Source organism: Hyaena hyaena, unplaced genomic scaffold (assembly GCF_003009895.1).
Source record: "Hyaena hyaena isolate Hyena2069 unplaced genomic scaffold, ASM300989v1 scaffold_414, whole genome shotgun sequence".
Classification (NCBI taxonomy): Eukaryota; Metazoa; Chordata; class Mammalia; order Carnivora; family Hyaenidae; genus Hyaena; species Hyaena hyaena.
In genome coordinates, this window is record NW_024081044.1 from 1529497 (window position 1) to 1543039 (window position 13543).

The 13543-nt window shown below is 57.4% G+C and overlaps 2 protein-coding genes across 3 annotated transcripts; one reads left to right on the forward strand and one right to left on the reverse strand.

Annotated features, from left to right (window-relative positions):
- Positions 1 to 137: 137 nt before the first annotated feature.
- Positions 138 to 6824, reverse strand: GET3 (guided entry of tail-anchored proteins factor 3, ATPase). Its single transcript, XM_039252303.1, has 7 exons — positions 6474 to 6824; positions 5512 to 5659; positions 2159 to 2307; positions 1909 to 2059; positions 1148 to 1255; positions 860 to 1057; positions 138 to 498 (listed from the first exon to the last, which is right to left on the reverse strand). Exons 1-7 carry the CDS (start codon positions 6632 to 6634, stop codon positions 367 to 369), a joined length of 1047 nt encoding a protein of 348 aa, XP_039108234.1. The 5' UTR covers positions 6635 to 6824; the 3' UTR covers positions 138 to 366.
- A 1218-nt stretch (positions 6825 to 8042) lies between these two features.
- Positions 8043 to 11515, forward strand: TRIR (telomerase RNA component interacting RNase). Of its 2 annotated transcripts, XM_039252304.1 has the most exons (3): positions 8052 to 8484; positions 10683 to 10760; positions 11083 to 11515. In XM_039252304.1, exons 1-3 carry the CDS (start codon positions 8134 to 8136, stop codon positions 11188 to 11190), a joined length of 537 nt encoding a protein of 178 aa, XP_039108235.1. In that variant the 5' UTR covers positions 8052 to 8133; the 3' UTR covers positions 11191 to 11515. The 2 variants fall into 2 exon arrangements, with proteins under 2 accessions (XP_039108236.1, XP_039108235.1); XM_039252305.1 differs by lacking the exon at positions 11083 to 11515 and having other exon boundaries at positions 8043 to 8461; positions 10683 to 10759.
- The last annotated feature ends 2028 nt before the right edge of the window (positions 11516 to 13543 follow it).

Here is a 13543-nt window from a genome sequence, read left to right on the forward strand (position 1 = left end):
AGAAATAAATAAAACATTAAAAAAAAAAAATTTAAAAAAAAAAAAAAAAAAAAGATGTGCCATTTTTGTGCAGCGTACAACCTGTGCAACTGTACACAAAGGTGTTGGCCCCCAACCCCTCGACATCAACATCCACAGTGGTTTAAGACCGTTTTATTGAGGGGCGAGAGGCAGGGAGAGGTGGGGGGGCAGCTACGGCTCCCCCAGCCCCACCAGGGGGAACACACCTCCTCCCCGCCTCCCACCCCCCAAGTGACTCCCCCTGTACTATGGGGGACTTTGTGCAAACTCTGCCCTGTGGGGTGTGTGTGTGTGTGTGTATGGAGGGTGGGTGTGAAATGGCAGCGACTGGGGCTGGCAGCAGTGCTACTGGGCGCTGGGGGGCTTGTAGGGCTCCAAGAGGAGGGCAGAGAAGGTGTTGACCTTGTCGGCCCCCCGCACCTCGTGGGGCAGCAGCGGCAGCTTCACAATGTGGAAGTCTTCATATAGGTCCTCCATCTGTGGCCAGGGCAGATGGCAGTGGTCAGAGGGCCATAGGGCAGGGACTGGATGTGGGTTAATGGGAAGGGTCGGATCGGGGACCTCCCAGGATTGGGGGAGAAGGTGGGGCTGGGGCTTCACAGGGTGACAGGTGGGAGCGAGATCAGTGTGGTCAGAGGTACCCAGGTCAGGCCAGCTATAGTCCTTGAGGGCCAGAATTAGGGTGCAGAGCAGGAGGCTGGGGCAGAGGATCAGAAGATGGGGTGGAGCAGGTCAGGGAATGCAGTAAAAGGTCAGCGGTGCCCTGGCTGGGCCGGGCCAGGCCCCAGCCTCCAGGGTGGGAGGTGTGAGGGCTGGGCAGGCGGTCGGGTATGCACACCTGGTCCAGGTACTTGGCCTGGATCTTATGGCGGGCCTCACACATCTTGCAGGGCTTCTCGGGGTCAGGGAAGACGAGCTGGTTGACGATGATGTTGTGGGTGTCGATCTTGCACTTGGCCAGCTCCTGAATCAGCCGCTCCGTCTCGTACAGGGACAGGAACTCAGCAATGCACACGCAGATGAAGGTTGTCTGTTCCTGCAGGGCGTGAGAGGGGACGGTGAGGGCTGAGTTCGTGCCCTGTCCCCACCCCAAAGCCTCCCACCACCAGCCTGGACCGTGACTCACAGGGTCCTTGAACTGCTCGCTGACGGAGCGGATGACGGGCAGCGTCTCCTCCAGCTTGGAGGCCAGCTGGTCCGCGTTCATGTCCCCCAGGCCCAGCATGTTGCACATCTGTGGGGAAGACGCGGAGGCCCACGGCTTACCTGGGGCACATCAGAAAATACCTGGGGGATGACATCTGACGCCTCTCAGCATTAAAGGGCCTGGAGCAGACCACGGGGGTCAAGCCAGCTCTGCCATTTCTGGGGGACCATGGCCAGGGGGCTTGACCTTCCGGAGCCTCAGTATCCCCCGTGTGTAGACCTTCCCTCCAACAGCTGGTGTACTGAGGCACGCGTCGGGAGGGGTGGCGGCAGCGTGCCTAAGTGTGGAGGCCCCGGGGCTATCATGCTGTCATGCTAATAGCAGCCCACAGGGTGCTTGAATGGCCTCCATTGGACAGACAAGGAAGGTGAGGCCCAGAGAAGTGAACTGACTTGCTTGAGGTCACACAGCTCTGTCACATCAGCGTGTAGAGCATTTGAGCCTGGCCCGCCTGGCCCTGGACGATGGGTTTTCGAGCACTGTCTGGAGCACTCACTGGGTGGGACAAGACACGGGTCTTATGGAGTAGGGGACAGGCCCCCCCCCCCCCACTGTGGTGGAGACCCACCCCCTCCACTGGTAAATGTGGACTGAGAGGCCGTGGGTGGGAAAGGCCTCGGTCACGACCCGGTGTGCACTCTGACCCAGGGGGTGCCCGGATGCCCTGGGGCCCTGCCTGCCTGTGAGATGAAGGGACTGATCTGGTTCTTGATCTGCATGAGGCGGCCTAGGCCCCGCTCCACGATGGTGGGGAAGTTGAGCAGCCTCAGCGTGTGGCCTGTGGGCGCCGTGTCGAACACCACCACCGAGAAGTTCATGCCCTTTACCAGCCTGCGGGGAGAGGAAGGTCAGGCCTGTCTGCCCCCAGCTGCCCCGGACCCGCGCCCCCCCCTCCCCCCGCCCTGGCCGCCCCTGCTGGCGGGGCCTGACCTCATGACCTCTGCGTAGCTCATGGCCTCATCAATGCCGGGGAAGGCGCTCATGGCCTCCTGCATCATCTTCTTGCCCATGCTCAGCATGTTGTCCTCCTCGAAGAACTCATCCGGCAGTTCGGCCACCCCAAGGCTGGGGTCAATCTCCTGAAGGTCGGGGTGTGTGTGTGTGTGTGTGTGTCCCACATGGGCACCGGGGCCAGAGAGAGCCCACGGGGGACCCCAAACACATCCCTTTGTTAGGTCACGGCTGGGGACACCCCTGAGGTGTCACGACCCTCCCCCAGGTCTTGCGTGGCTACATGAATGGTCAAACCATTTCACCAGCAGATGGAAAAGTGCAAACTGTGATCGCCTCACCCCGCCCCTGAAGGGGTCTGTGCTGGCTGTTCCCTCAACTGGGGCCCCAACCTCCTCCAGACCATTCCTCGAACACGAGCCCTCCCTGACCATCCCATCCAACAAGGCGGCCTCAGCTCCCCCTGCCCTGCCTTCATTTCTCTTCCACACCAGGCCCCTCTGGACGTGGCTTACTCATCACGGTTGCCACCCGGCTCCCCAAACCGGCACGTCAGCACCGCCAAGTGTCCCAGCACCTGGAAGTGTGTGGCACACAGTAGGGCCTCAACATGCATGTGGAACCCACGAAAGGATGACTGTCCCTGGGGTCTCCCATCTGCCCTGGACTCAGTGACCCTCTCTCCACCCTCCTCCCAGGTCACCACTTAGTGATCTCACGGGTCCCAAGGTGAACCCCCCAACTCGCTGGCCTCAGAGGTCATTTCCATGCTGGGAGCTTGTCCCCCACCCCCATTACAGCCTACAGACACACTCTTGCCGGGCGATTGCTAGTAACTGGCCACCTCTAAGGTCCCACACTTGACTCTCTGACCTGGGCCTCCCTGCCTCAGCTATTTAAACCTCTTGGGGCCATCTTGTTCCCCACACCCTTGCTCCCTTGTTCACGGTCATGGCTAGCAGCCTTATCCAGCCCCCGCTGCATAGGTCACCTCTGCAAATGCTCCCTTTTCCCTCCGTGGTTGGGAACATCCCCACTCCGGCTATTCCCAGCTCTCGGATGTGGCTGCACAGAGGTGAGCACCGCGGAAACACACCCGACAACTTGCCTCCCACCTTGCTCCCCATTCCTGAACACAAATCTCCAAGAGGCGCTTAACCCAGACAAACCCTCAGGAGTTTCTTTCTCCTCAAACCTCATCCGTCCCACTCACCCCTGGCTCTCTGCCAAGACCAATGCTGTGTCTGATTGGAAAAAGAAGCCACTGGGGCGCCTGGGTGGCTCAGTCGGCTAAGCTTCTGACTCCGGCTCAGGTCATGATCTCGTGGTTCGTGAGTTCAAGCCCGCGTTGGGCTCTGTGCTGACAGCTCAGAGCCTGGAGCCTGCTTTGGATTCTGTGTCTCCTTTCCCTTGCCCCTCCCCCACTCCCCCACTGTCTCTTTCCCAAAAAGTGAACATTAAAAAAAAAAAAAGAAAGAAAACAAAAGAAAAAGAAGCCACTGGCTGCCAATACCCTCCTCTCTCTCCAAGAAATGCCCCAGCCCCCCCCATGCCTTGCCTCCGTGTCCTGCATCTAGGAGCCGAATGGAGCCACGCCCACCAGCCTGAGGACCATCCTCTGCCAACATCCTTGATCCCTGTTAGTGTTTGCATTAGCAAACAAACCTACTCTAGCACCTCCTTTCTCAAAAAAAAAAAAAGCCTCCTTAACACCCCCTTATCCTGTCTCCCTCCTGCAATGGCCCCATTTCTCAGCCCCCAACATGGCTGATCATCACCCCCACCTCCTCAGCTCAGCCACTCCGGGCAGGCTTTCGCCCCCGCTCCCAGACTGGTCTAACACTTAATCTGCCTGCCGGAGCCCGAAACTTCTTCCTGCCAAGGCCCTTTGTCCTCCTGGACCCAGGAGCTCCAATCCCTGGCCTTCCTCCCACTTCACCCACGGCTCCTTCCTGGCCTCCCCCACTGGCCCCCTTCTCCCCCTCCCTAAATGCCCCTGGACGCTCAATGCTCACGTGACCTCAGTTTGTTTCTGGGCTTCTCGGTTCTCTCACTCTCCTCCACTCGCACTGCTTTAAACACCATCCTTGGGACACTGACTCCCAAATGCACACCAACCTCTTCCATAACTCACATGACGAAGCCACCGCCCTGACATCTCCACTTGGATGTCCCGGATGCCCTGGATTCTCAGTGGCCAAAGTGGACTTCCTGATGTGTCCCTTTGACACCTGCTTCTCTCCTGGCCGCCGCCCCTCCTGGCCGCCCAGGGAGCCACTAAGAGAGGTACTGAATTCACTTCTTTCCCCGGTGCCCCCTACAACCAAGCACTTGCATTGCTTCACTTCCAAAATACATTTCAAATGGGACCACTTCTCCCAATATTCTGTCCCCACCTGAGTTTAGGCTGCCATCACCTCTTGCCCGACCCCTGGCCCACTCTCCTTGTTAGCGTCCTTGCTTCTATCCCTGACTTAAAATCCATTCTCGGCATGGTAGCCACAGGGAGCTCTGTGAAAAAATGCATTTGGAAGGGCGACTGGGGAGCTCAGTCGGTTAAGCATCCATCCGACTTCGGCTCAGGTCATGATCTCACGGTTTGTGGGTTCAGGCCTCGCGTCAGGCTCTTTGCTGAGAGCCAGCTCAGAGCCTGGAGCCTGCTTTGGAGTCTCCCTTGCTCTCAGGGCCTCCCCCACTCGTGCTCTCTCTCAAAACTGAATAAACATTAAAAAAAAAAAACTAAAAAAGGGGCGCCTGGGTGGCTTAGTCGGTTAAGCGTCTGACTTTCGCTTAGGTCATGATCTCGCGGTTGGTGGGTTTGAGCCCCGCGTCGGGCTCTGTGCTGACTGCCAGCCTGGAGCCTGTTTCGGAGTCTGTGACTCCCTCTCTCTCTGACCCTCCCCTGCTCACGCTGTCTCTCTCTCTCTCTCTCCTAGAAATAAATTAAAAAAAAAAAAAAAAACTAAAAAAAAAAAGAAAAAAAGAAAAATGGATTTGGCCACGACATTGCTCTGCTTAAAACGAATAGCATTCCCATTAAACTTGGAATCAAACATAACTGCTCCCAGTGGCTGGTAAGGTTCTATACCCTGTGTCTGTGAATGATCTATCCAACATCTTTTCTCCTCCCCTTGTTGTGACTAAACTCTGGTCACTCTGGCCTCCTTTTTGTTCTGCAAACATTCCCCACTCATTCTCCAGTGGGTATGTTAAGGGGTGGAATTGGAGACGTGATACAGAATGGGCAGGACGTGGTAGCTGATGATGGGTGTTCACCGAGAGGGGCTGAAGGGCCTTTGCCAGAGTGGGGAGCTGAGCCCGGCTCCACTCACCATGGCGAAGAGGTTGTCATAGCCTTTGACCTTGGTAGGCACCTTGGAGAACTTCTGGTCAAATGCATCGGAGATGTTGTGGGCTGGGTCGGTGGAGATGATCAGAACACTCTCCCTCCCCTTGGATAGCTGGACTGCTAAGCTGCAGCTGGGCAAGGGAAAGGTCAGAAGGCAGGGAGTGAGGGGTCAGGCTCTGCTCCCTAGGTCTGCAAAGGGCAGGGGACCCTGAGCAGCAGGGACCTTGAGAGGAGAATATGGGTAACTGGCGGAATCAAGCCTTAATTCCCATAGAGGGACCCTCTCAGACTTCACCCACTGACCCCTCTGGGCGGCTACAGTGGTGAGGTTCAGCTGTTCGAGTCGGTCCGGCCTGATGCCTGCTTCTTCGTTGGCACAGAGTGGCACGGTCCAGCTAGCCTAGGTTGACCCTGGGCCCCGTCCCTAAACACTAAGCTAAGCGGTCCCTTGCATTACCCGCTAAACTCAGGATGGTTCAGTCCACTTGTTCAGGACAATTTGCCCCAGGGACCCCTCCCCCTCCTCCCAGCTGACGGGTATAGTCTAATCACGTGACCCCTCCCGCCTACCACCTCTACCCCCACGTGGTCTCAGAGTAGCAAGGTTCACCAGGCTTGGCTAGTCCGCCCCGGTGTCCCTCCCCCTACTCTGAGCTCACTCTGGTACAGTCCAGCTGATTAAGACACCTAAGTAGTCTCCTGGCTCCCGTGCGCTGGGTTCAGTGTGGTTCTGCCCTTGAGCCCCAACGGGGAGGGTCCAACTCAGTCCCAGGCCTGCATTCGGCAGTAACTTCAATTTGCCCCAGGGAACTTCTGGAGTACAATCCGGAACACGGCGGCCCAGCCCGCTTGCCCGGCTTGGAGTGGAAGAGCCAGTCCCGACCCTCCCCTTCGCCTAGTGGTACATCCCACCCGTCTTCTCTTCCCCCGCCGCAGGTTCCTTACCTGCAGGTGGTCTTGCCAACGCCACCCTTGCCCCCGACAAAGATCCACTTAAGGCTGCGCTGTTCGATGATGTTGCTAAGCGTGGGCTCCAGCGGCTCCACATCAGGCGCATCCTCGAACTCCTCTGCCTCAACCCCCCACCCGGACACCCCTGCCGCCATCTTGGAACGGGATCACGTGATCAAGCGGCGCGCACCATGAAAAGAACCTACAGGGGAAATTCCCTAGCACATACCCATCAAGTCTAGAAGCCTGGATTAATTTCCTCATAACCTGACTTTTAGAAGATAATAGAAGTTGTATTTCCAATGTCTTCCGCTTCTAGGGTTCACTCCGCCGCCCTCTTGTCTATGTTTCTTCAAAGACTCCCCCCTGCCGAATTGACATATTGGTACCTTTCACACTACTCCCCTTCACTGATTGGACCCCAGGTCTCGCAGCTCTCCTTTCATTGGCTACACTTTTTTCTCATTTTCACCAATCATTTTCTCGTCCCGGTAGCCGCCAACCTCTCCTTAGCAACCAGCCAAACACCCAGTCCAGGCCCTCTCCAAGAAGTTAGAGCTGAGGTCCTCCCTGGCCTTGACTCCATAGGTTCAACTTCCTGTCGATCATTTTCCCTCGTCTCCAAATTGGGTCCCAACATCGCCTCAGGTTCGTCTCCTCTGTTATCCAATTGGCTGTGAGCCACCTGGCTCTTGACGCAAACCAATCACAGAAGAACCGATTAGTTGGCTGAAGACAAGTCCCTGGACTGCAAATGGGCCAGAGGGAGAACTTTAGTTGTGGGCAGGGTCCGCAGATCTTTGTCCAGTGCGCCCTGAGCCTCCGTACCGGCCGGGCCAGGGCAGGGACCAGACCTGCAACTGCACTCGTCGCAGAAAGGACCCCATTCCCAAAAACCTTCTTGCACTCTGCTCCGTGTTGGGAGGGGAGATTCGAAGTCCCTGTTTGAACCTCTGTCCTCGACAGATATACAAGCAGGGCCCCAGGTGAACACTCTTAACCTTAGATAGACTACAGCCTGGAAATACTCGCAGCTTCATTTGAGTACTCCAGCCCAAAACGTACACCCTTCTTCTCAGATGGGGACCCCAGCTCCACGGAGCCAGCTGTGTTCCCATTCTCAAAGAAGAGCTCCATCTAAGGCAGGTACCCAACCCAAATTGGTACCCCCCCCATTTCTAGTCGGGGGTGGGGGTCAGGCTAGATAGGTCTTCTAGACCGAGTTAGGGACCTCGGTTCCGAGGTGTCAGTTGGGGACACAGTGTCGGATAGGGTCTTTTCCCTCTTATCCTTGGTGCCAGAAGGGGCTCTAGGTCCCGGAAAGCTAATGTGCCCCAGTTTCAAGCGGGAACTTCACTCCGGAGAGCCTGCTATACAGCCTCAGTCCCAGACAATGGCTCCATTCCCCGGGAGACTATGCGTAACGCCTGCCCAAACCTAGCTGGGTTATAAAAATCCGCGTGGCTGGGCGGGCTCGTCGCGTCTGGTCCCTACCCCTTATTTGCCCCGCCCCACATACTCCGCCCCCACTGCGGACGCTTGAGGGCCAGACCGCTCTTCCCGGCATGCATTGCCTGGGACGGGGCAAGTCGGGCGCCAAGCGCCTGGCCGGAGCCGCCTTCCCGGAGTCCTTTGCGCGGCACCTGGCGACAAAATGGCTGCCCGAGGGAGACGGGCGGAGCCTCCGGGCCGGGAGGCGCCGGGCCCCGCGGGCGGCGGCGGTGTCGGAAGCCGATGGGCTGAGTCTGGGCCCGGGACGTCGCCCGAGAGCGGAGACGAGGAAGCGTCGGGCGCGGGTTCTAGCCCGGTGTCGGGCGGTGTGAACTTGTTCGCCAACGACGGCAGCTTCCTGGAGCTGTTCAAGCGGAAGATGGAGGAGGAGCAGCGGCAGCGGCAGGAGGAGCCGCCCCCGGGCCCGCCGCGACCCGACCAGCCCGCTGCCGCCGCCGCCGCGGGCCCTGGGGATCTGAAGAGGAAGGGCGGCCCGGGCCCTACGCTCAGCTTCGTAAGGAGCCGCGGGGGTGGGGGCGGGCGCCAGGGCGTGCCTTGGCCGAGGGAATTGGGGCCCGAGAAGGGGGATCGGGATCCGGGTGCACCCTCCGGCCCAGATGAGGGGGGCTGTCCGAGTCGCCCGCTAGGGATCCGGAACCTGGATTCTCGACGAGAGGTCTGGGGGCGGGGGTGGTGACCCCCGGAGCCCGCCCGCGGGGGCCAGGAGCCAGGGAATTGCATTCGAAACAGCGCTCGGTGGAGGAGGAAACAGGATATCGGGATTCCTATTTGAGTGGTACTTGAACTTGGATAATGAGACCATCTTCGACTATGGGGACGGGGGGCAAATTCAAATCTGGAATCGAAGCTGTGGGATTAGAGACTCAGAGCGGTTACTGTGTGACCTTAGGAAATTTGCTCCATTTCCCTGAGTTTCATTCGCCCAGTGTCCATTTGTTGAGCACCTTACCTTATGCTGAGCATTGTGCTGGGTGCTGGATGTGCCGTGTTGAACATGACAAGATCGTTGCCTTCCTGGAGTATATGGACTGGCCTATCCTTAAATTTCCTGTTTGCAAAAATGGATATGATTGCATTTTCTAACGCTGGTGAGGCCTCAGTGAGGCCATCCCAGAGGTTAGTGCCGGGTTTGTTTTATAGGAAGGGCTAAACCACCAGTGATTCTCGGTTGGGAATGAACACCCCACCCCACTCCATCCCCCACCCCCACAGTTTGACAGTCTGGAGAAATTTTGGGTTGTCAGAACTGGGGGAGGGATGCTGTTGACATCTGAGTAGAGGCTAGAGATGTGCTCAAATCCTACAATGCACAGGGTAGACACTCCCCCCCTCCCCGGGCAAAAATGATCCAGCTCAAAATGTCACTAGTGTGAGACTGAGAATCTGTAGGCTAAATAAATGGCAACTATATTGATGGTCAACTCTGAGCTTGCTTTGTTTCTGATACTGAGATCAAGTCCCTGGGGGCTCCTCCCTGGCTCAGTTGGTAGAACAGGGGACTCTTGATCTCAGGGTCTAGAGTTCAAGCCCGACCTTGGGCATAGAGCCTGCTTTAAAAAAAAAAAAAAATCTACTGACAAATTTCGTTAATAACAACAACAAAAAGAAGAACGAAAACCAAGCAGCTGATTCATAGCCTGGGTATTCATTTGTTCAGAGATGAGGTCCCTTTGGTGTGGAGAAAAGCGTTGGCTTGAGGGTAACAGACCGGAGGTCAAGTTTTGGATCTAGCGGTGTGATTTTGGGCAAGGGATCTAACCTCTCCGAGCCTCAGTTTCTTCACTTGTTAAAAGCGCGTGGGAATAGTCCCAGCAGCACAGGTCACTTGATGGCTGGTTGAGGAGTAGAGATGGGAGGAGATGTGTGAAGCCTGTTGCAGTACGTGGGCACAGAAAGTGCTCTCAGTAGGAGCAGGTGAAGGGCCAGGAGGAGATCTGGAGTGAGACTTCTGTTGGGGTAGTGTTAGGACCTAGGTTCCTGCCTGGGTCTGTGTAAGAACTAGAGGTGGAAGCTGAATACCCCTTTGTGAGTGACAGCAGCAGTGACTGTCACTGCCTTTCCCATTTCTTCATCGAGGGGCGCTCTTAAAGAGGCCAGGTTAGGTGCAGGGGGGACAGTGTCACTTGGTGGTTAAGGATGTTGCTCTGTGACTTGGACCCATCTAACCCTGAATCCGGTTCCATTGTTCGCTGCCAGCACGACCAAGGGTACGGCCCTCTCCTTCTTAAAAGATATTTCCTCATGTGTAACACGGGGATGGTTGTAACCTTCACCTTAGGGCAGCCGTGAAAGTGAAGGATGATATCCCCAAAGCGCTTGGCACCGGGCTTAGCATACAGTGGGCGCTTAGCAAAGGGAGCCGCGGCTCACCGTGTGGTCCCTGCTAGGGGAGGGGGGAGGCTTCGGGATGGAGAGTGAGGACAGCCTGTCCCCACTGATGTGGGGGTTCTTCTCGCTTTCAGGGAGGGCTGCCCAGGGGCCCAGGACTGCCAGGGCATCACGGGCCCGGGGCAGGCGCTAAGAGTCGCGTGTGCTCCTCTCTGATTGCTGCGCAGGTCGGCCGGCTGGCGGAGCTGGGCGCGGCGTCGGGCCGGGCCACCGGGCCGGGCTAGGAAGGTGTAGTGGGCCTCAGCGCCGCCAAGGGCGGGCCCGACTCCTGTAACCGTTGCAGTCTTCTGTCCCTTCACCCAGGTGGGCAAGCGCAGAGGCGGGAACAAACTAGCCCTCAAGACGGGAATAGTAGCCAAGAAGCAGAAGACGGAGGATGAGGTGAGTGGGCTGAGTGCAATGGGGGCGGGGGGCGACCGGGGGGCACCCACCGTGCCTTTCCCTTCCAACCTCAGTGCTTGGCGGCTGACCCCTTTCCTTCCCTGTCTAGCACCCTGGGGGCCCTGGGCCAGTATGGTGGGTGCGGGAGGAGGGCTTTCAACAGGATCCCCAGATAACTTGAGTCTGCAGCTCTGTACCTCAAACCCAGGACCTTCAGGGTGATGTGGGGGAGGGTGGGTGTCAGCTGTCTCAGGACAGTCCTGACCCCAGCTCCTGGCCTCCTCGGTATCCCCTTGCAACCCCTGTGTGCCCCCACCCGCAGGTATTAACAAGTAAAGGTGATGCGTGGGCCAAGTACATGGCAGAGGTGAAAAAGTACAAAGCCCATCAGTGCGGCGATGATGATAAAACTCGGCCCCTGGTGAAATGACCCCCTTCCCCCGCCTGCCTACGGCCCGGGACTCTCTGCGATGTACATAACTATTTAATGCAGCGGCAGCGGCGGCAGCCTTTCCCCTCCCCAAGGACTTCTACACAGAAGGAAATCGAGATGCTTCCCGCAGCCGCGGACGATTCTCCAGGACTCTTTTTTACCTTGAGCACTTGCCTCCTGAGACTTCATAGAACAGTGGTTTACTGTCCTCTCTCCTCCTACCTCCTCGCTCTCTCTGGCTCTTTCTGTCTTCCTCCCCACCCCCACCCCACCCTCTTAGCCATCACTTCTGGGAAGTAAAGAACTTGACTTAGTGCCGGAACTGTGTGCTTGGTTTGCCTTCTTTGTTCTCTGCACCCTAAGAACCCCCATCCCCCCCCACACACACACACAATGGCCTAGTTCTGGGTCTGGCCTGGGGAGGGGGATATTGGGGAGCCTGGGGGAGACAGGAGTGCGTCCTTTCCTGTTGGCCTGGACTCTCCTTGGGACCCATTTCCCCCCACCCCTGACAGAGCCCCCGCTGTGGCTCCTCATGTCCAGGGTCGTATCCTAGCCCGGTGTGGCCGGGGCACAGCTGTCAGGTCGTTCATTCAGCAGACACTTAATGAGTGCCCACTGTGTGCGTCCGGGTTTTCTGGGACCTGAGGCCACAGCAGTGACTAGAACACACCATGTACACTCCCTGCCCTTCTGGAAGGAAACAGACACAGACAAAAAGGGGAAGCCATTTTGGGAGGTGACTGGGAAGAGGTGCAGGGTAGAGGCAAGGGGGAGGGTGTCTGTTTTTCCCTTGACATCTGATCTGCGTCCTGAGGGAAGTGAGGGAGCAGCCACTGTGAAAACAGGTGGGAGAACATGTGGCTTTTGCGAGGAGCTTCCAGGTGGCCCATATGACTGAGCCTGCAGTGAGGAGGGTGTGTGGGTTATATACAGAGCCTTGTGTGCCAGGGTCAGGATTTGGGACTCGATTCTTAGAAGAAGCCTTGAACATGGGGGGTGGGGGGGCCGGCAGTATTAGCCCAGGAGCCACAGGTTGTTTTCTATCTTAATAGGACCCCCTGGCTTCTGTGTGGACAACAAAGTGAAGAGGGCCCTGGGGCAGAACCTGGAGATGAGGCTGGGCCGTGATTGGGGGAGGGGAGGAGGTGGAGGGTTGGAGGCTGAGGAGGTGAGTGGGGCTGGGTTCTGGATTCTGGTGGGGGTGATCTGTCCTGCCAGATACTTGCGGCCCTCCCCAGGAGGCTGGGTCGACCTCACCCTCCTGTGTATACTATCAGGAGCACAAATGCCACCTTGCAGAGCATGACTGTTGACATGTCGGGATGGAGTGGCCTAGAGGAAGCCTGACCCCTAGTGTCCATTAGTGCTCCTTGTATTTCTGTGCCCTCCTGAAAGCCACCTGGCTGCCTGTTCTCCACTGAACCCACAAAGGCTTTAAGATGCCCCTGCTTCCCCATGATCCTTTCTCAAGCCTCCCTAGAGCTGGAGTGACAGCTGGGGCCCCTGAGGCATGGGCCCACCTCCTGGGCCTTCCCCGTGCAGGAATGACGAGCAGCTGGCACTGCTGCCCATCCCAGATTCAGGCTCCCATCCCCCTTCCATCAGGAGGACCGCGACTTGGAAGATCATGGCGGGTCACGATGGCCACCTGGTGCCTGGGATCTGGGTAGGCTGAGGGAGGAGGGCTGAGGTGGCTCCCACCTGGCCTCAGACCGACAGATCCAGCCCGTGGGGGATGGGGTGGACCTTCCAAATACCGAGCACCCAGATAGGCAAACTTGTTTTAGTGGAGCTAACGCTCTAGAGGAGGAAACGAGGAACAACATAGAATACAGAACACATCTGAAGGTTATACATTCTATGGTTGGGGGGGGGTATGTGCGAAAGGGGGACAGAGATGAGTGTGGGAAAGCTGGGAAGTTTAAGCTGGTCAGAGATGGCCCCGCGAGAAGGTAACATTTGCCCCAGATTCTGAAAGCAGTGAAGATCCTCGGAAGTGTTCGAGGCCAAACGAACAGTAGGTCCAAGGACACCCAGGTTTGTCAAAGAGAAGAGCTTTGGACCAGGAGGCCTGCCCCTCTCACTTCCTGCTAACACCCCGCAAGGCTTGTCTCGTTTATCTTCCACATTGGCTCAAAGGTCTCTTTCTCCTACTTTGGGGATGGTGAGCTGGTCCAGGTGTAACTTTAACCTTGGGGATGTAGTGTCGGGGGAGGGGACATAGGAAACCAACGGTGCCACCCTTACCTCCTCCCTCAAAGGCACCAGCAGCCGCTGGATCTTTAAAAAGAAACGCAGTGGGAGAAGTAGGTCGCCCCTGCAGCAGCTCAGCCTCTTTTCTGGAGTG

Excerpts from the sequence above, each read along its gene's own strand:
- GET3 (XM_039252303.1), bottom strand. The coding sequence starts at position 6,634 with ATGGCGGCAGGGGTGTCCGGGTGGGGGGTTGAGGCAGAGGAGTTCGAG. Across the intron at positions 1,058-1,147 it reads GCGAGCAGTTCAAGGACCCT|GAACAGACAACCTTCATCTG; the intron begins GTGAGTCACGGT and ends CACGCCCTGCAG. Across the intron at positions 499-859 it reads AGGCCAAGTACCTGGACCAG|ATGGAGGACCTATATGAAGA; the intron begins GTGTGCATACCC and ends CCCTGGCCACAG.
- TRIR (XM_039252304.1), top strand. The coding sequence starts at position 8,134 with ATGGCTGCCCGAGGGAGACGGGCGGAGCCTCCGGGCCGGGAGGCGCCG. Across the intron at positions 8,485-10,682 it reads CGGGCCCTACGCTCAGCTTC|GTGGGCAAGCGCAGAGGCGG; the intron begins GTAAGGAGCCGC and ends CCCTTCACCCAG. Across the intron at positions 10,761-11,082 it reads AGCAGAAGACGGAGGATGAG|GTATTAACAAGTAAAGGTGA; the intron begins GTGAGTGGGCTG and ends CCCCACCCGCAG.